The 19714-nt window shown below is 42.2% G+C and overlaps 1 protein-coding gene across 4 annotated transcripts in view; it reads right to left on the bottom strand.

The window, feature by feature from the left end:
- Positions 1 to 668: 668 nt before the first annotated feature.
- The window catches only part of ZNF292 (zinc finger protein 292), a 191282-nt gene continuing 172236 nt past the window's right edge, over positions 669 to 19714 (bottom strand). For all 4 annotated transcript variants that reach the window (XM_033937210.1, XM_033937211.1, XM_033937212.1 and 1 more), the window contains one exon: positions 669 to 8664. In XM_033937210.1, the coding sequence (XP_033793101.1) occupies positions 1168 to 8664 (7497 nt within the window). In that variant the 3' untranslated portion in view covers positions 669 to 1167. The remainder of the gene's footprint in view (positions 8665 to 19714) is intronic.

Here is a 19714-nt window from a genome sequence, read left to right as displayed (position 1 = left end):
CTTGGGTTAATGTTTTCTTGTAAGGTACCAATTCTTTTTTTATTCGAGGTTAAAAGGTATGCATACATCTTCTGGATAAACTAACCATGTGGTGTCCACTGAACACTAAATAAGTACTGTAAAACTAAAGAAATGATCCCTAGATATTTTACACAAAATTCAAACAGTTAGCAGTATTTAGTTAATGATTATACCTCTCTGTAAAACACTATCCGTTAACTTCATGGGGAAAGAAAACCCTTATAAAGATCATGTTTAAAACAAGAAACGAAGTGTGATTTTATTTAAGGCAATACTGGGCTACGTCACAATCAGCACCTTGAATATATACACCATTCCACACTACTGTACTTATGTTTCTATGCATGTCCACAATTCATTTGATATCAAATATTTTAATTTTTAAAATGTAAACTTGTTCTTCACATTTTGAGTCTTAGAATCAGAGTATCTTTGCAACCAACTGAATGCCAGGATAAATATGTGAAATTGTAAGATATTACTAAAGAATGTGTACAATTGTATGTTATCTAAAAACTCAAATTAACAACAAAAAATTAAGAGCATGTGGCTTGCATAATTGTTACACCTAGGAAATATAATATTAATCTGCTTCCTAGCAAACAAATATTCTTTGCAAAATACACTGTTACGGCTGACACGTCTAGTGTTATTTCAAAAAGCTTTTTAATTTAATATGGGGTAAGGACAATTTTAAAAACTTGATCACTTAATTACAAATTAAAATTGAGAATATAAATGTGTAATTTAATAGTTTAGACTTACACACTGCTAGCTGCAGCAAATGATTTACAATAATAAATATATACAAAAATGTATCTACAAATAAAGGGTACTGTTATACATGAGCAGTGAACTTGTGATCGATATCAATCACACAAAAAGCACAAAGATTTAGTTTCTGAAAAGGACAGTTTGTCAATAGAAACATTTTGAGGTTTTGCTCGAATATTTACATGAATGAAGTAATGATTCTGGTTCCTTAAGTCCCATAGGGATAACACAAATAAAGCTTTACATGACAAATGTCATGGTTTTTTTTTGTTGGGTTAAATCACTCCAACAAAAAGTAAAAGTAAAAAAAGGCTACACAATTACAAGCATGCTCAATGGCCTCCTATTCAAACAAAAAGTGTTTTGACATGTTTACAATACATTATCTGTACTGCGACTTCTCTCCTCACTATCAAAACTTAATTTCTTTGCCACTGTGAGAACTGAGCCATCCTGATGCTCTTCAATTTCTTCCAAAACAACTGTAGGTTTCATTTCCTGGAGCTGTTTCAACACAAGCTCAGTAATGTCTTTCAGAGTCTTGTCCAAAACAATTTGCACATTTTCACAGAACTGAAGCTTTGAAGGATTGGCAAACTGTACAAAGGTTTCACTTTCTGAACTTGTCCATGACTGATTGCTGTCTTCCAAGACTATCTTTTCATTTGATTTTCTTCCGCTTAAAAGTGATCCTTTATTGGCATCTCTGTCCATGTTTTTCTTTTGTTTAACTGCCGATTCCTCAAGGAACTTAAGGAATGACACTTCAAACCCCATAGGTTTAAATGAACTCCAGTCAAAGGGGGGTGGCTCTTCAGAGTTCTGAATGGCAATGGAAGTTTCCTCACCACTGTGTGTGCTACTCACCTCAGTTGCCGAGAGTTCCTCATGCGATTCAACTTTTATTCTTTTATTTGGGGAAACATATTTTTCTTTTTTAGCTCTCTTTGATTTACTTGCTCTTTGCTTTTCTGAACTGCAAGAGCTGGTTTCCTGTATGTCACTGTTTGTACTGGAAGAGCTCATAGTTTGGTTGTTACAACCTTTGCTGTCCTCATTTATTAGTTTTGTAATAAACAGTTCTGCAAGTTCATCCATTTCATCTTTTCCTCTTTCACTCTGTGATGAAGTGCTCAATTCATCACTGCTTTCTGACAAATATGTATCAGATTCTTTTGCCACATGCTTTTTATCTTCAGTTTCCTCTTGATCTAAAGGGAATACTTTGGCATGTGAACTTGATTTCCTTTTGCAGATAATAAGAATATTTTTGTTCTGCAAGACAAAAGCTCTACTTAACCTGTGACATTTATAATGTCTAATGATATTACGCTGACTTGTAACTACAGATGAGCACTCCTTTATCATGCATGGATACTGTGTTGTTAGCTTATCAGAACACTCAAGCAAAGCTTCATTTCTAGTCTTTATTGAGTAATTATGCTTACCACACTTTAAAGAGATCAAAGGCTTGTTTTTTCGAACCTGGCCACTCTGTGAATTCTTGCTATCTGAGCAAATTTTTCTTTGTTTTGTCTTGGTAGCTTTTGGTTCTTTTTCTAATCTAATTTTAGTTCTATGTTTCACCTTCAACAATTTTTCTTCAATTGTATTGGCTAGGACATTTTCATCATCAGCATCATCATCATCATCTCTCAATTTTCTGGGTCTAATAAGATGAGCTTTATGTTTATCACTGTGCTTGTTATATATGTGTCTCAAAAGATTAGACCTAGTTGCATAAACACGATCGCAGCCTTCACAGTCACACTTATATATACAATCTTCTTCCACTTTTTGTTTTATTTTAATTCCATGGTCTATTTCAAGATGTGAAATATAACTACAAGGTGTTGTAAATGTGCATGTACACTGTAATTGGTCGCAGCTAAATTTTCCAAAATTTATGAATGACATCATACTTTCAATTTCTTCTGGAATCAATTCATGAAGCTTTATATAATGTTGTATTAGACTAGCAACCTCTTGAAAAATTCTAGAGCAGTCACTTTCTTGGCACCTAAATTCTTTTACACCTTCCTTGATTTCAATGTCATCACACTCTTCTTTATATAGATCACTATCCTCTTCTATCTGCAATGAAAAATTGGGTAGCTCAGACTTGTGTACAGCTTGGTAATGAAGAATCAAGTTTTGCTGTATTGTAAAAGCTGCAACACAACCTTGGTGGACACACCTATAAGGGCGATAGGGACTATAGATACCAGGAAATGAGCTATCATTTTGTTCTGGTCTCTTGCGTTTGCTTCCTTCTCTTTCCTTCCGATGCCTTCGAATTTTGTTTCCTTTTAATTCTTTAATTCCTTTAACTCCTTTTAATTCTTGTAGTCCTTTTAAATCTTTGCGGCCTTTAAACTCTCTACGGACCTTTGATTCTCTACGTGCTTTTGGGTTCTTATGACCTTTTAACTCTCTATTATTTTTCTTAATTGAAGATAATACTTTAGCCTTATCTTGAGAAACAGTAACTACTCCAGGAAGGTATTCTTGTTTGCTCTCCAACTCTTGACCACAGTTTATACGAACTTCTTTCATTCCTTCTGTTACCAAAAGAGGTTCACTTCTCTTTTCCATTTTTATTGTTGCAGTCTTCAGTTTTTTTATTCCTACTGTCTGTGTAGTTGAATCAGTTTCATTTAGAGATCGTCTTCCATAAGGTCTTTTTATTTTTAATTTTACCATTTCCTCTGATGTAAAATGATGCACTGATTGGCAGTGTGCTCTGAGATTTGAATTTCTTGTAAATGTTTTTGGACAAGAAGGTACCACACATCTGAAAGGTGCGAACTTAAGTTGATTCTTCTTGATTTCCATTACCATGTCATATGTATACTGGTGCACTTTACTATAATGCTTAAACAGTGCATCCTTTGTCATAGCACTGTAAATACAGTCCTGCTCCCGACACACAAAGGGTTTATTAATTTTATCAAGCAATTGATTAAGGTCTGTCTCTGGCTGGGTTGATACAGTGGTAACGGGTAGTAATGCATTGGCTGGTATACTTAACGATGTGTTACAGTCTATATTTGCAATTACTATATCATTTTCTAATTTCAATTTCTGCAATCGTTCCAAAATGTCCATTACTTGAGTATCATCTTTATGCAATACTTCAGATAAGGAGGAATTAACTGCATGGTTGGAATTAATTGCAGCTGCACAAGCTGAAACTTGGGTAATATCTGTTGATGTCACTTTTCCCAAATCATTTGCCATCAAAAGCTGTGTGTTACAATTTGTTTCTAAGGTTTGTTGGGACTCAGCAAGAATACTTTGACCATCACTAGATACCACCAGTTTATTTGTAATGTTAGAAATCTGTGGTTTTGAGTTTATTTTAGTCTTCATAATTTGCCTACCCACAGTTTTTTTGAGCTTTTGAATGGTTTCATTGGGAATTTTTAAGTCAGAATGTCCTTTGATGTTACATGAACAGGGAGCTCTTTGGGAGTCACAGTTCTCCATCTTAATAGTCGGATAACCAAGCACTGAAAGGGGTTCCATATTGGTTTTAATGCTTTCCTGGGTATCTGCCATACAAATCTGATTGTCAGTATTAAGTTTTTGAGTAAGATTTTGTAACAACTGAGATTCACAGTTTGTCAAAAAATTTGGTAAATTATGTGACTTTTGATCATTTCCTTCAGTGTCCTTAGCTAGAGGATGAACTGTTAATTCATCTGCCAACAAGTTTTGATTAGTAGAAGTTGCAAGCAATACAGAACCAGCTTTTTTCTTCTTTTTAGAACTGCTATTCCCTCTCTTCTTATTCATTTGTGCTGTAGCTCTGCTTTGAGGACTGCTTATAACTGAAACTCGAGAACTGTTGCTTGTAATGCTCTTTGATGTCACACTGCCATTTGAAAATGGCTTGCAGGAAAAACCATTTTCAACAGTCTTTAGCAGATCTTCTGCAGAAAAAATATGGAAATCGCATTCTTCAATCTTCTGCATCTTACTACTGTCTGTAATTAAGGTATCTCTCTTGCATACATCTTGCAATAAAGGTGATAAATCATTTTTTGATAAAACATCTTTATTCATTTGAGTTGCATCAGGGATACAAATATCAGGTGGCAACAATGGAAGCATGTCAGTATTTTCAAGTGTACCTGTAGTTTCTGTTTGTTTAATAATTTTACTTCCAATTTCTATACCTGTAGTTTCTAATTCTTGTTTAATAGTTTTGTTTTCAATTTCTGTAGCTATAGTGTCTGATTCTTGTTTAATGATTGTCCTTTCAATTTCTATACCAGTAGTTTCTAATGCTTGTTTAACAATTTTGCTTCTACTCTTATTCAATCTACTATTAAAGTTAGATGTAGGTAGCTTTGGAAAAGATTTTTGCAAAAAGGTAGACTGGTCTTCTGCAAGTGACTGGAGAAAAGACTGATCTTTCAGACATATCTCTGGGTTGACAACAGATTGTGGTGATGACTGCACATTTTGTGTAGAACTTGAGGAAAGTATCATATTAGCTAGAAGAGAGGCTTTCCCACTACTTCTCAAATCTTCTTGGGAAATCTCAGCTTCATCCACAGATTTACAGTATGATCGTTTAGACAAGTGACCACCAAGGGACCTTGGATTAGTAAAAACTCTAAAACATCTGCTACAAATAAATTTACCATCTCTGATAATTGCAGGCCATTTTGCACGTGTGTTGTGTTTTGGTTTTCTCTCCCTCTTAGGACCTCGCCCACGACTATCTTTTTTCTTGTCTAAAGCAGTTTGCATAGAGTTTGTTTCATTCAAACTTAGTACTTTGTCTTGACTGGAATTATTAACCTTTGAAGGAAATACTGTATCTGGAATGCTTTTTTCCTTTGAAAAACCAGAATTTCTATCTGCCGCTATAATTGAGGAGTGGTCATAAGTTGCATTATTTTCCAAATGAGAGAAGACTGTATTTTTCTCATTCCCCATCAGTGAAGGAAAGCCTGCTGCTGAACTACATTCTGCAGGCTGTGGAAGGAATGGATCAGTGCCATTTTCAAACTTTAGAGGTAAAACAGCTTTTGCTATAGCTTCTAATTGTGAAGTGAAAGCTGCATTAGCAAGATTTTCTGCTTGTGGATTCAAGACAGTTTCAGGGTCACTTTTAACAAGAGCAGACAGACCTTGATCTATAATACTTTCCACTGATGATAACATTGGACTAGCCAAGCTATTTAATGGCGTTGGAAAAAGTGAATTAGTGATAGATTGCACCTGCTTTGAATAGCTGGGATTTACTGTACATTTTGTTTGTTGTGGAAATGCAGAGTTACTGGGTCCAACCACTTGAGATGGCTTGCAGAATGCCAATTTGCTATCACTGGTAGCTTTTACTAGATTTCTAGATCTCTGACTCTTTTTCAGCTTACGTTCCAATTTAAATGCAGCATAATGATCAGGGTGGGTAGTTTTCATATGTTTTCCAATACTTTGTATAGAATTATAAATTCGAGTACATCCTTCAACAGTACAATTGAATTTCTGAACTGGGGCTGGTTGTGGTACTGAGGGAGCTGGTAAAGGAGTATCAAGGCTGGATTGCGGTTGAATAAATGGAATATCTTCCAGTGCCTTTAGTGGTAAATTAAATAAATTAGCTGCTGCTTTAATAGTGTCTTTAAACTCAGGCATTGCTAAACTGCTTTCATACAAGTTTTGGCTCTGCATGTTGAAGGGTACCATATTGCCTACATTTCTTGCTATATTTTGTGAATCATGATTAGTGACATCATGAACTTGGGGCTGACTGACACTTTTTCCTTTTATTTCTGGTAACACTGGTACACTAGAGTTGTTGTATGCTTCTTCAACAGTTGTGTATATTTGTTCAAGTAGAGCATTACCAGTATTAATAACACTGCTTGCAGCAGATAGCTTGCTTGGTTTCATAAATATATGCATTCCTGAGTTCAGGGGGGGCATCTTAAGAGTACTGCTTGTAATTGCTGCTTCACCCTGTTCCAATGAATTGTCATCAGGTGATATATCTTGAGTCAATACACCTGTGGTAGGTGATAAGCCTTGGCCCAGCACACCTGTAGGAGGTAGCAAAATCTGATCTAATATATTTGCTGAGGGTGACAAGACTTGACTCAATATATCTGCACTGGTACTGTGGTCTAACCCATCTGTACACAGTGCCCCAGTTTGTTCTGACACATTTGTTGAGAACTGGATTTGTTTTGCTACAGCTGCATTTGTTTTCATCTCATCACTGGTATGACACATCACTGAAGATAGATTACTACTGACAGGCTCTGAAGTAAGAATTTGCTCAATATTTCCATTGGCTTTTGGATCTTCCTCAGCTTGAAGATGAGCAAATTCAGTATAAGAGTCTGTCTGATCTTCAGTTTTTAATACATCCTTAGAGAGAGTGCCATGGTCATCCAAGTGCTTTTGTAACTCAATTTCAGAATGATAAACTTTTCCACAGTCAGTAAATTTACAAGTGTATGTATTGTAGTGTTGTGCTTCATGATCATATAGTAAATAGGCCCCTGAAAATATTCTTCCACAGTTTGGAAACATACACTTAGCTCTGAACACTGGATGTTCTTTTCGGTGTGTTAATAGTTCAGCATAACTGGTAAAACCTGCCTTGCATTTCATTTGGATGCAGATATAAGGCTTGCTGCCACAGTGCATTTGTAAATGATCATTCAGATGAGCAACACTGACAAAATGTCGCCTGCAGTAGTGGCAAATAACCTTTTTGCTTTGCATTTCAAGAAAACGTTTAGCTTCTTCATTATCTCTATGTGCTCTTACATGTGCAATCAAATTTTTTAAGTACTTAAACCCTTTTTTACATAGTGTTACAGGACAAGAAAATTCATTAACAGCTACTTGTTTTTGTATTGGGCTTAACTCACACTCAAATGATCTGCCCTTGTTATCATTTTCATCATCTGAACCATCATTGTCATTAAACACTATGAAGTCCTCTGAATAGAGACTGTTTTTCTTGATTGGTCGCTGTTCTTGCTTTGCTTTAGCATTTGCTTTTCGATTCATATTAGGTATTTTAGCTGGTCTTCCTAAACGTCTCAATGGTTTCATAGCAGCTAGCCTTTCTTTGCAAGACTGTTTAACGTGCAAGGTTACATGGGGAACAAAAACTTCCTTTGCAACAAAATTTTTTGCACATATTGGGCAGCTGTAAATACCATCTTTATAATGCTTTTGTGCATGTCTTACTATTCTGTGACCAAGAAACTCTTTGTCACATAGCACACAGTACTGCATATAGGCTTGCCAGTTTCTAAATCTTGCAGATATGAATCCTTTCTCTCTCATTTTTTTAATTTCTCGTTTTTTCTGCTTTTCATCTTGAACGTTTTTAAAAATGTTTGAATCATCACCATAAAAATTAGTAATCCCATTAATGGAAGTTCCTGTGTTCTCCTCTGGAAAGTTCTCTAGTTTTTCATATACTTCACTGTCATTTAGTTCATCAATTGATGATACAATAGATGCCTCTTCTCCCATTAAAGCAAGACAGTGACGTTTTAATGTTTTCCAATCCCAGAATTCTGGATCAAAAGGCCATCGAGTTTTTAATACTAGCAACAGCTCACAACGCAAAGAGTTTGGTACTGGAAGACTCTCTTCGTCATATTTCTGGTCAGGTTGATTATACAACATCTCAACAGCATAATATGCATCCACAGTAGGCTCCAGAAGAAATTCACTAAGTTGACAAGCACGCTTGACTTCCAAATCATCAGGCAATAAACATGAGATGGTTTTACAGACTGAAATCTTCACGTTTGTGTTTTCAGTGGAATCCAGTCGCAATGCTCTCACACATAATTCAATGCAAGTTGCTAGTCCAGCGCCCTCTGTCTATTAAGAGGAAAAAAAAAATTAAATTTCAAATAATTACATTAATACTCATTAAATAATACCCTATATAAAAATCTTGAGCTAGAAAAAACTTCAAGTATAATTTGTTTTTTTATATTTGCAATCAATACAATTTTATAAAAGTGTCCTATATACCAGTGTTTTTCAACACGCAGTTCGCATACCCTTAGGGGTATGCGGGATGCTTGTTGGGGGTATGCGGTCTGGCTGCTGCGGAGAATATTCCCGCCCATCCGTAGAAACCGCCGCTCCCGGGGATCTTGCCTTCCTGCCTGTCCCCTGCCGTGGATCACTCCCTCCCTACCTTCCGAAGCTGACCCAATTCTTGTACAAGTCGCACTCACTCCTTCAGTCTTCAGCGGCATTCCTTGCAAGAATGACACAGGCAGTGATTTCCACGCTCTGTATAAGTAGCTGACCCAGAAACCTTCTGACACCAGAGTTGACGTCAGAGGGAAGGCTTGTAGGTCAGCCACGTGCAGCGTGCGAATCGCTACCTGCACCGTCCCTGCAAGGAATGGCACTGAAAACAGGAGCGAGTGCGGTTTGAACAAGAACTGAGTCAGCTTTGGGGGGACAGGGACAGGCATGGAGGGATCCCCGGAGGTTTCTACGGATGGGCAGCAACTTATGTGTAGGAAAAGGGGAGGGAGGGGGCATGAACATGGGACACAGAAGGGAGGGAGGAAGGGGGCACTAACTTGGGACATAGGAGGGAGGGAATAGAAAGGGAAAATTGTTGGGTATGAATGAGGGAAAGATGGTGGTACATGGGGAAGGAAGGAAGAGGAAAACTGGTCAGAGAGATGCATAGTGGAGAGAAGGATGAGAGGAAGAAATGTTGGATATGGTGGTAGAGGGAAGAGGGACAGTTTGAAGGGGATTGCAAGGGGGAGGAATGTTGGAATAATGATGGAGGGAGAGATGTGGCATTGTGCTGGAAAGGGGTGACAGGAGAAATGGGCATGAGGATGGTGGGGCGAGGTGAAAACTGCTGCACATGATCCAGGGTATGAGAGCGGGAGAAATGTTAGATGTGACAGAGGGGGTGGGAGAGATGCCTGGATCTCTCAAGACAGATGGACAGAAAGAGAGAGGGAGAGGAAGACATGTTGCCAATAGGGGCGGAGGAGAGAGGAAGAAAAGATGGACTCATGGAGGGACAGAGAAATGTTGGTTGGGGAAGGGAATGAAGGAGAAGCCTGGTGCAGGAAAAGTAAATGAAGCCTTCAAGTCCTCTGGCTGGACACTCTAGAGTCTCCAGATGCCACGCATCTCCATTTTTGAATCAAGAACATAAGAACAGCCTTACTGGGTCAGACCAAAGGTCCAAACCCAGTAGTCCATTCTCACGGTGACCAATCGAGGTCATTAATAACTGGCCAAAGCTCAGAGTAGCTACATGAGAAAAAGGTCTCAGTTGATATTTTTTACCCATCTCCTGGACCCATAGTGGTTCAACAGTCCTGGAGGATGAGGATAAGGCTGTCAGTCTCCTGCACCTCCCTCACATGCATTATGGCACCCGGTACACGGATGTTCTTCTGCCAGTACCTCAGCAAATATCTGACAATAATTCACATCCTCACCTCCTAGTCCATCACAGTTGATTGAGAGCAAAATCAGGGTTTTTTAAGGCAGATAGAGGCTTTTGAGAAAAAAAGATTGTTTGAAATCTAAGAAAATCCGTTAGGAAAATTGTGCCAAAAATCGCCTGTGTAGACTTTTTAAAAGTGCAAAAACATAAAAATAGGTGGTTTGGAGATGGGGGCTTATAATGTAACATAACATAAATCATTTCTATATCGCATCTGCCTTATAGTTCTGTGTGGTTCACAGTGCTAAGATGATGTACATTCACAGCGATATACAATGCAACCTATTTTAATACGTTCTTGAATAAGTAGATCATTGGAGATTTCCTAAAACTTAGGTATGACTCAGATCTTAGAATCAGCGCGCCAAAACTGCAATCCCAAAGGGCTGTCTGATAGGATAGCATTTGATTCAAAAATCTTTTATATTGCCAACCACAGAAACCCTCAAAATTGGGATTTTCTGACCCACCCTGATTCTCCCATAGGAATGAATGGGGTTTTACTCAGTTTTCAGTTGGTGCCTGTCTGCAGCTCTTTCAATGCAATTGAATAACACTATTTGCCGATGACGCCAAACTATGTAACATAGTGAGTGGCTCTGATTTACACGATAGTATGACGCATGACCTTTTTTTGTTGGAACGTTGGTCATCTACCTGGCAGCTGGGCTTCAACGCCAAGAAATGCAAGGTCATGAACCTCGGCAGTAGGAATCCGTGCAGAACTTACACCTTAAATGGTGAAACCTTAGCTAGGACTGTAACAGAACGAGATTTGGGAGTTATCATCAGTGCAGATATGAAAGCTGCCAATCAAGTGGAGAAGGCTTCATCTAAGGCAAGACAAATGTTAGGTTGTATCCGCAGAAGTTTCGTCAGCCGAAAGCCTGAGGTCATCATGCCGTTATACAGAACCATGGTGAGACCACATCTGGAATACTGTGTGCAATTCTGGAGGCCACATTACCGTAAAGATGTGCAAAGAGCAGAGTCGGTGCAGCGGATGGCCACCAGGATGGTCTCGGGGCTCAAGGATCTCTCATACGAAGAGAGGCTGAACAAGCTGAGGCTCTACTCTCTCGAGGAACATAGGGAGAGGGGAGACATGATTGAGACATTTAAATACATTTCCGGACGTATCGAGGTGGAAGAAGATATTTTCCTTCTTTAGGGACCCTCAGCCACAAGAGGGCATCCGCTTAAACTCAGGGGCGGGAAATTTCATGGGGACACCAGAAAGTATTTCTTCACCGAAAGAGTGGTTGATCATTGGAACAAGCTTCCAATACAGGTAATTGAGGCCAACAGCGTGCCAGATTTTAAGGGTAAATGGGATGCCCATGTGGGATCCTTAAGAGGGTGGAGTTAAGGATGGGTCATTAGGAGAGGGATCTCCAGGAGAGCAGACTCAGGGGGGTGGGTCTGTGAAGTGGGCAGACTTGATGGGCTATGGCCCTTATCTGCCGTCATTTTTCTATGTTTCTATGAATGGAGGAAAGGACTTTTCTGCCTCAGATACTTCCTACAACTCTTCCAGACCACAGAATCTTTGGGCTGCAAGCCAGGCAGACTGACCTCCATCCCCACAGGGACCTCAGAGTGCGATGGGGTAAACACGAAGCTAGTGCCCTGATACTCCAAGGGTTCTTACTCAGAGCATCCACAGTCTGTGCTCAAGCCACCGAGAAACTCAGGAGGCAAGCTGGATCCTAGGGGAATGGACCCCAAGCCCAAAAGAAAGCACAGCAGACTGGCTCTCCAGGTCTACCTGAAGGCATGCCCTGAAGAGCTGCCGACTGGCACAGTAGGTCTGCATCCTTTCCCAGGCAGAGAATATCCAAGAATGGGGTCTCAGGGCACCAAAGCCTCAGAAAAAATGAACGACAAAAGCAAGAAAGTTAAAAAAAAAAAAAGTAGAGTAGATCAGACCTCCTCTGCACAGTTCGCTTGCAGAGAAAAAAAAACTGAGCTGTGGACTGGGGCTTCACCTCTATAGGGGAGGTGCTCAAAGTTGTATTTCCTCTCTGCAAGCCAGTTCATGGGAAGAGATAAATCACTACATGTACAGAATCTGGAATAGATGTAACAAAGTATGAAAACAGCCAAGTATGAAAACTCCCCAACTCCCCGACAATATTGGGCCAGGAGGGAGCCCAAGTCCTCCTGGCCCTGGCGACCCCCCCCCCCGCTAGTTGTTTGGGCCAGGAGGGAGCCCAAACCCTCCTGGCCACGGCGACCCCCTACCCCCCCCCCGCACTACATTACGGGCAGGAGGGATCCCAGGCCCTCCTGCCCTCGACGCAAACCCCCCTCCCCCCAACGACCGCCCCCCCCAAGAACCTCCGACCGCCCCCCCAGCCGACCCGCGACCCCCCTGGCCGACCCCCACCCCCCTTCCCCGTACCTTTGTGTAGTTGGCCGGACAGACGGGAGTCAAACTCGCCTGTCCGGCAGGCAGCCAACGACGGAATGAGGCCAGATTGGCCCATCTGTCCCAAAGCTCCGCCTACTGGTGGTGCCTAAGGCGCCTGGGCCAATCAGAATAGGCCCGGGAGCCTTAGGTCCCTCCTAGGGGCGGGGCCTTGGGCACATGGTCGGGTTGGGCCCATGTGCCTCAGGCCCCGCCCCCAGGTGGGACCTAAGGCTCCCGGGCCTATTCTGATTGGCCCAGGCGCCTTAGGCCCTACCAGTAGGCGGAGCTTTGGGATGGATGGGCCAATCCGGCCTCATTCCGTCGTTGGCTGCCTGCCGGACAGGCGAGTTTGACTCCCGTCTGTCCGGCCAACTACACAAAGGTATGGGGAAGGGGGGTGGGGGTGTCGTGGGGGTCAGCCAGGGGGGTCGCAGGTAGGCTGGGGGGGCGGTCGGAGGTTCTTGGGGGGGAGGCGGTTGTTGGGGGGATGGGGGTTTGCGTCGAGGGCAGGAGGGCCTGGGATCCCTCCTGCCCGTAATGTAGTGCGGTGTGGGGGTAGGGGGTCGCCGTGGCCAGGAGGGTTTGGGCTCCCTCCTGGCCCGAACTAGCGGGGGGTGGGGTCGCCAGGGCCAGGACTTGGGCTCCCTCCTGGCCCGATATTGTCGGGGAGTTGGGGAGTCGGCGGGGCAAGAGGGCTTGAGCTCCCTCTTGCCCCGATGGTGTCGGGACCGCCAAGAGGAAGAAGCAGGACACCGGTAGGAGCTTCTACATGATGGGGGGGGGGTCAGGAGGCTGTGGGGGTGCAAGCGGTCCTTCAGGATGGGGGTGCGGGTGGGAGTGCGTGCGAGCGGTCCTTCGGGGTGCGGGTGCGTGCGAGCGGTCCTGCGGGGGGGGGGGTGAATCGGACATCAGGGGGGGGGAACTATGTAAAAAAAATTTGTACAACGCACTCACGCGTATAACGCGCAAGGGTATGCGCGGTATGTAAAAACCACGTATAACACGCGCGTTATATGCGAGAAAATACGGTACATGAATTCCATAAGAGAGGAGAGTTGCAGCTACAACTAAACACTTTGTGAATTCACTGGGTGCTGATGCCAGGCCACAAGTAGCACCCTATAACTGGAGATAATGTGTTCCTATCTGAAAGCGGAAGTATTTCCTGTGGGCTGGAAGAATGGTGATATTGCTTGTATACTTCGAGATCCAGAGAGCCAATTTTTGCCAGTCGTTTTTCTCCAAGATGGAATACAGAGTACGCCCAGGGAGAGCATGCAAAACTTCTCTGACTAAATACTTGTTGAGGGCTCAGATTTTCTTTGGTATGAGGAAATATTTGGAGTAGAACTCCTGGCCCCTCTGCTGAGGGGTACTGGCATTTAGCTGCAGCAGACCCAAGAGTTCTTGTTGAAGAAGGGAGGTCTGCTGAGAATTGAAAGAATACTTTCTTGGAAGTATGTGTGGAGGCACTTCGCAAAGATGAAGAGTATAGCCTTCTTTTATGACTTACAAAACACAGTTATTTGTGGTAATTAGAGTCCAATGGTGATGAGTCAGGTGACCTTCGATGGGATGAGGAGGAAGGGGGATGGGATGGTAAGGTAGGACAGTGGCTAGATCTCTGGATGAGGGAGTCAAAAAGACTGAGTATATTTTTGCTGAGGCTGAGGTTGTTGTTTTTGGGATCATTGTTGTCTGGGATGCTTCTGTGGAGGAGGCCTAGAAGACATGGGCTGAGAATAGCATCTCTTAAAAGATGATGACTGATATCTAGGATTATAGTATCTCCTAGTAGCCTGGGGTTTGGAAGATTTTGAAGTAGACAAAGTTGTCAATTCATTTTAAAAATGTATAAACCGTTTAAAATTTAAGTGGTGCACTTAAAAGAACATACATAATATTAAGAGAGAAAAAAAATCCCCAAAACAAACAAAATCTAATGCTAATATTACTACATCAAAAATACAGCTCCTGTTCATGTTTGTCATTTTTTCAGTGGCCTGGTCAATCTCATCAGCTTGTCTCCCAGACAAGGGTTGCTAGTGAGACAATCTTGTACATTGGGTCTAGGTCAGAGCGATGCAACCAAGCCTGTTGATGAATAGCAATAAACAGTGCTGAAGCTCTAGAAGTGACATCACATGCTTCAAACACTGATCTAAGCATAGACTTTCTAGTTTTGAGCAGATAATGAGTGATTTCTTGGTACTGCTCAAGAATCTCAGCAGGAAGATGTTGCTCAAAAGTGGCCAACTGCTGGACTGTTTGAAGTAGAAATTCATATAAAAGTTATACCTTAGGATATAACTTGTAAGCATAGTATGTTGATAGTCGTCTACCAAATTTGTCCAGAGTTTGGTCCTCTCTTCCAGGGGGAATACTGGCATATGTTCTAGTACTAGATGATTTTTTTAGGGCAGACTCAACTAATTGAGAGTGATGTCAAACCCTGGCCATACCTGGACTCTGTAAAAGGAGTCAAGTTTTAAAGGGGCCACAGGCATGTAGAGGCGCCTCAATTTGTAAACATAAATGTCCTTCATAAGATGATGAAATGGAAACTTTAAACAATCCTTAGGAATTTGTTCAAAGTCCAAAGCATCAAAAAAATTCAGCTCTCGGCTCAGATTCAGATTCCATTTTCACTGGTAAGGCATGCCCCATTTGACAGATGAATCTGGTGAATGACAAACTTTCCAGTGAAGACCTTCGTCCGAGAAGTAGAGAAGAATAATCAGAAATCATACCATATGACTCTGGTGCAGACTTCTGGATCAGAATATGTTGGATCCGAGAGATCTGAATGATAATCAGTTCTTTTATGAGACAAGGCACATCTAGAGTAATGGTCTCTTGACTTAGATCGGTGTCGATGTGAAGACCTATGACTGTGGTGCTGATCTAATGTGGAGCACAATGAAGAACTGTGATACCGATGCTGGATGATAGGCTCGGTACCAGAGTCTTTGGTGGAGCAATGCTTGGGCTGAGACGGTACCGATGGAGCCGAGGGAAGTTCTGGGGTTGGTTGTGACAGCAACTTAAGTGCCAACTTCCTCTGAAGAAACTCTCTAAGTTGCTCCTGTAAGGACTGCACCGGTATCACAGATGTTGTAGGTACAGATGGTGCCATTGGTGATGCATTATGTCGAGGCATTGGTGACCTCGATGAGGAGGCACACCTCCGAGGAGAAACTAATGGCAGTGAAGACCAACTTCTTGCGTCTGCTTTTGGCATACATCGACTTACTCAATGCTTGAGAAGACATCAATGTACTGGTTGAGGGAGAAGCGTTGACTAGATTCTTAGAAGTCGATGGTTACGTTGGAGCAGAGACCGAGCGAAATGCCAGTACCGACTTTGATGCTGATGCTGCTGGAGAATGGCCTTTAGACTTCGATTGTGAAGACGACTTTGATGGAGAGGAGCAGAAAAGTTTCTCCTGCTGAACAAGTCGAGCCTTCAGAGAACGATTTTGAAAAGTAGCACAGCAGAGACATGCGTTGACCCGGTGATCAGGACCAAGACACTGAAGGCACTAACTGTACGGGTCAATAATAGAGATGGCCCTGTTGCACAGAGAACACTTTTTAAATCCACTGGAAGGCCTGGAAATCAATAGAAAAATAGCCGTAGTGAGGTCAAAGGACCCAATCGTAGTATAGTTGAATAAAGTGGAGCTCAAAATTCAATTGAAGAAGCCAGCCTGTGAAGAGGCTGAGAGAAGCCCAAAAGCCCCAAAATTTAAAAAATCTGAAGGAGATAAACTAAATTACTAGGAAAACAAAATAATGAAGAAAATAGGAAAAAGTATGGGAAGGCAAAAAATATGTAGAAAAATTGCACATTTGGAGACACTCCAAAAACAACTTCTTAGCTCTGCAGAAGACTAAGAACTGATGGTCCTGTGAGTTGCTATTGAGCGGGAAGGCACTCGCGCATGCGCAGTACAGGCGGCCTTGAGACATTTGAAGTTGTTAAAGTGACAGTACACTTTTGCACTGTCTGTATCAGGCTCCATGGATGACGTCACCCATCTGTGAGAATATTCTGCTTGCTTGTTCTGTGATAACTTCCAGCAATGCTATCAGCTTGATGAAGCAGTGCACTGATGGTTTCTTCCCTTGATCAAGGGGCACTACCATCCTTGGCTTGAGACACTGAATCGCCTAAAAGCGAAGATTCACTCTGGGGCAGAAAGGCATGGACTCTGACCCCCAGCCCCTCTCTTGCTGGTCTTCTGGTTCCAAATCGTAAACCTTCTCTGGGGGGAGTGCGCTTGGAGAGGCCAGACCCTCTTGCACAATACCAGATGCATCAGACGGACACTGACATTTTAAATAAGCTGTCTACATAAGACATACAAAATCAGAGGTAAAGCCCTGAGCAGGAAACCCAGAGGATCCCTTTATGAACTCATCTTGTTGTCTTCTTGGGCTCTCTGGTGTCTATGCATTTGCATTTCACTAAATCATTCTCCAAGGGCTCCAGAAAGGATTTGCTCCCTAGTAAACAAGCTCCCTGGGAATCCTGGGTCCTAGAAGTATCAGAGGGGGTTAAAGCCAAGGGCTCCCACCCCCCTCATGTGCTGTGGCACATGGACGCTCCTCAGCCGACCATCCAGCACAAATCTGGAAAGATACAGGGGTAGAAAGGTCCGAGAAGTCCATAATAATCAATTTTAAGTAAAATCATTGTGTTTTGAGAGATAGATACTTTTTAATTAAAAAAGTCCAAAATGGACGTGGTAGCAGTGTTTTGGTGTCAAAAATGGGATGGGAAAGCTATAGCAAATTATAAAAATTCAGGGAAAGGGATTTTGGAGATGAGGGACTCTACATCTAGCCCCAGAAACCTCCAAAACTGACTTTTAGAGACCCCATAGGTAGTAATGGTCTTACTCACTGTGCTGTGCTGGTGTTATAGCCTGCTTCAGCTCTCTCTGCAGCTGGTTAGTGGAGAAGACCTTTGCCTCAAACAAAGAAATCCTCATTCCAAGGCCCTTCAATCTTTGGGCTGCCAATCGGGCTAATGCTGGACTGAGGTTTCAGACCCCCACAAACATGCATGCTGTAACAGGGGGAGGAAAACGCAACCTGAACACATCAAAAGCCCTCATAGACCACCGCATGACCAAACAGCCTGTGCTCAAGCGCCCGATAAATCGGGGCGAACCTTGCTCCCAGGGGAACAATTCCTGAGCTCCATGACTGTTAATGCAGGTTGGCTAGACAGGTTCCTTTATGGTTGCCCAGCCAGCAGCAGCAAGCTTGTCAGAGGATCTGCGTTCTCTCCCAGGCAGAGCTGCCCAGAACCACTGGGGACCTCTTGAGCACTACAAGCCTCAAATTCGGATAAATAACCCCCCCAAATAAAAACATCTCAGAGCAGATCAGAAAGACACTTTCCAGCTCTCTTGCACAAGGAAAAACTGAAGAAGCAGTACAGTCCACTGAGGAAGGAGACGGAGCTGAAGAAAAAGTATCGATTCCTTCTGCAATAGCTTATAGTTTGGGGGATTTAACCAACTTGTCATGACTCATATACTTTGTGTAACAGAAATTAATTGCCAGTACTTAGTAGAGCTACATCAGTGGTCTTCACTGCAAGGCCCATGGCAGCTTGCTCTGCAGTCTGGGTTTCCATCCCTCACCTCCCCCCTGCCCAATCCATCCCTGCAGCCTCTCTATCTTCAGGCTGCCAGCAGCTTGAGCGAGGTAAACACACTGCCTTTGGTGACCTGGAAGTTTTTCCTCTGTTGATGCTTCCTGTCCCCGCATAGATGGAAAGCTTCCAGGCCAACAAAGATAGCACATTTACTTCACATGTGCTGCCATGGCCTAAAGAGAGAAAGAGCAGCACCCAGATCCTGTGGAGGAGAGGTCAAGGGGGATCGCAGGAGAGGTGGTCTGTGGGGATAGGGAGAGAGAAAAAAAAAGAAAGAAAGATGCCAGATCACAAGAAGGGGGAAAGGGAAGGAAAGAGAAATGCCAGACAAGAGAAGGAGGAAAGAGAGGTAGGGAAGAGGGGGAATAGAAAGACAAGAGAGATGCCAGACCACATAGGGGGAGGAGGGGAGACTGATGCCAAACTCTGGGAAGAGGAGGAGAAAGATACCAGACCACCAGAGGGAGAGTGAGGTATGCTGCCCAGGAAGGGGAGAGAGAGGGAGGAGATGGTGCGTAGGGATGGGAAGGGAAGGGCAGAGAAAGGGAGGAGATGGTACATGTGGGAAAGACATGAGAAGTAGACAGATTTGAAAAGGAAGCAGAAAAATTGAAAAGTTGAATATTAAAAGTTGATGTCAAAGACAGATGTAGGGCAGAAAGTGAAGAAGAGAAGTACAGCAAATGGATAAGAAAGCCGTTGAAATAGAGTTAAGAGCACAGACAGAAGGAAATGCAACCAGAGACTGGGAAAAGACTAGAAAAATAAAAATCACCAGACAACAAAGGTAGTAAAAATGATTTATTTTCAATTTAGTGAATGAATATGTCGGTTTTGAGAATTTACATCTGCTGTCTATATTTTGCACTGTTCAGGAAGAAATGCATTGTTTCTATTTCTCTGGCGTTGTAATGCATGCATGCACGCAGAGTCTAGCATCTTAGGGTTCATTTGTGTATATTAGGACTTTTAGTTTGTGGTCCTGTATTGGCATAAGGTTTATCTGTATTCTGCATATGTGATCAAGACCAGGTGTTCAGGTAGGAATGAATGTCGAGAAGCATTATTGGATCCAAACGGCATTCGCTTAAAAATTAATGATCATCACTAAGCTATATGATATCAGTCTAATAATAATAATAACTTTATTCTTCTATACCGCCACAATCTTGCGACTTCTAGGCGGTTTACAATCAAGAGTGCTGGACATTCAGCGAAATACAATAAGTAGATATTCAGAGGAAATACAGAGATCAGAGACCTCAGGAGGCAATAGTATAGAAATACAATTTGCTGAGCGAAAATGTAATATGTACATTTTAGTCTACAGATGCACAATGAAAGACCT

Source organism: Geotrypetes seraphini, chromosome 3 (genome assembly GCF_902459505.1).
Source record: "Geotrypetes seraphini chromosome 3, aGeoSer1.1, whole genome shotgun sequence".
In the NCBI taxonomy this organism is placed as follows: Eukaryota; Metazoa; Chordata; class Amphibia; order Gymnophiona; family Dermophiidae; genus Geotrypetes; species Geotrypetes seraphini.
The sequence above is the reverse complement of the archived record's forward strand: the minus strand, read 5'-3'. Positions and strand labels throughout refer to the sequence as shown.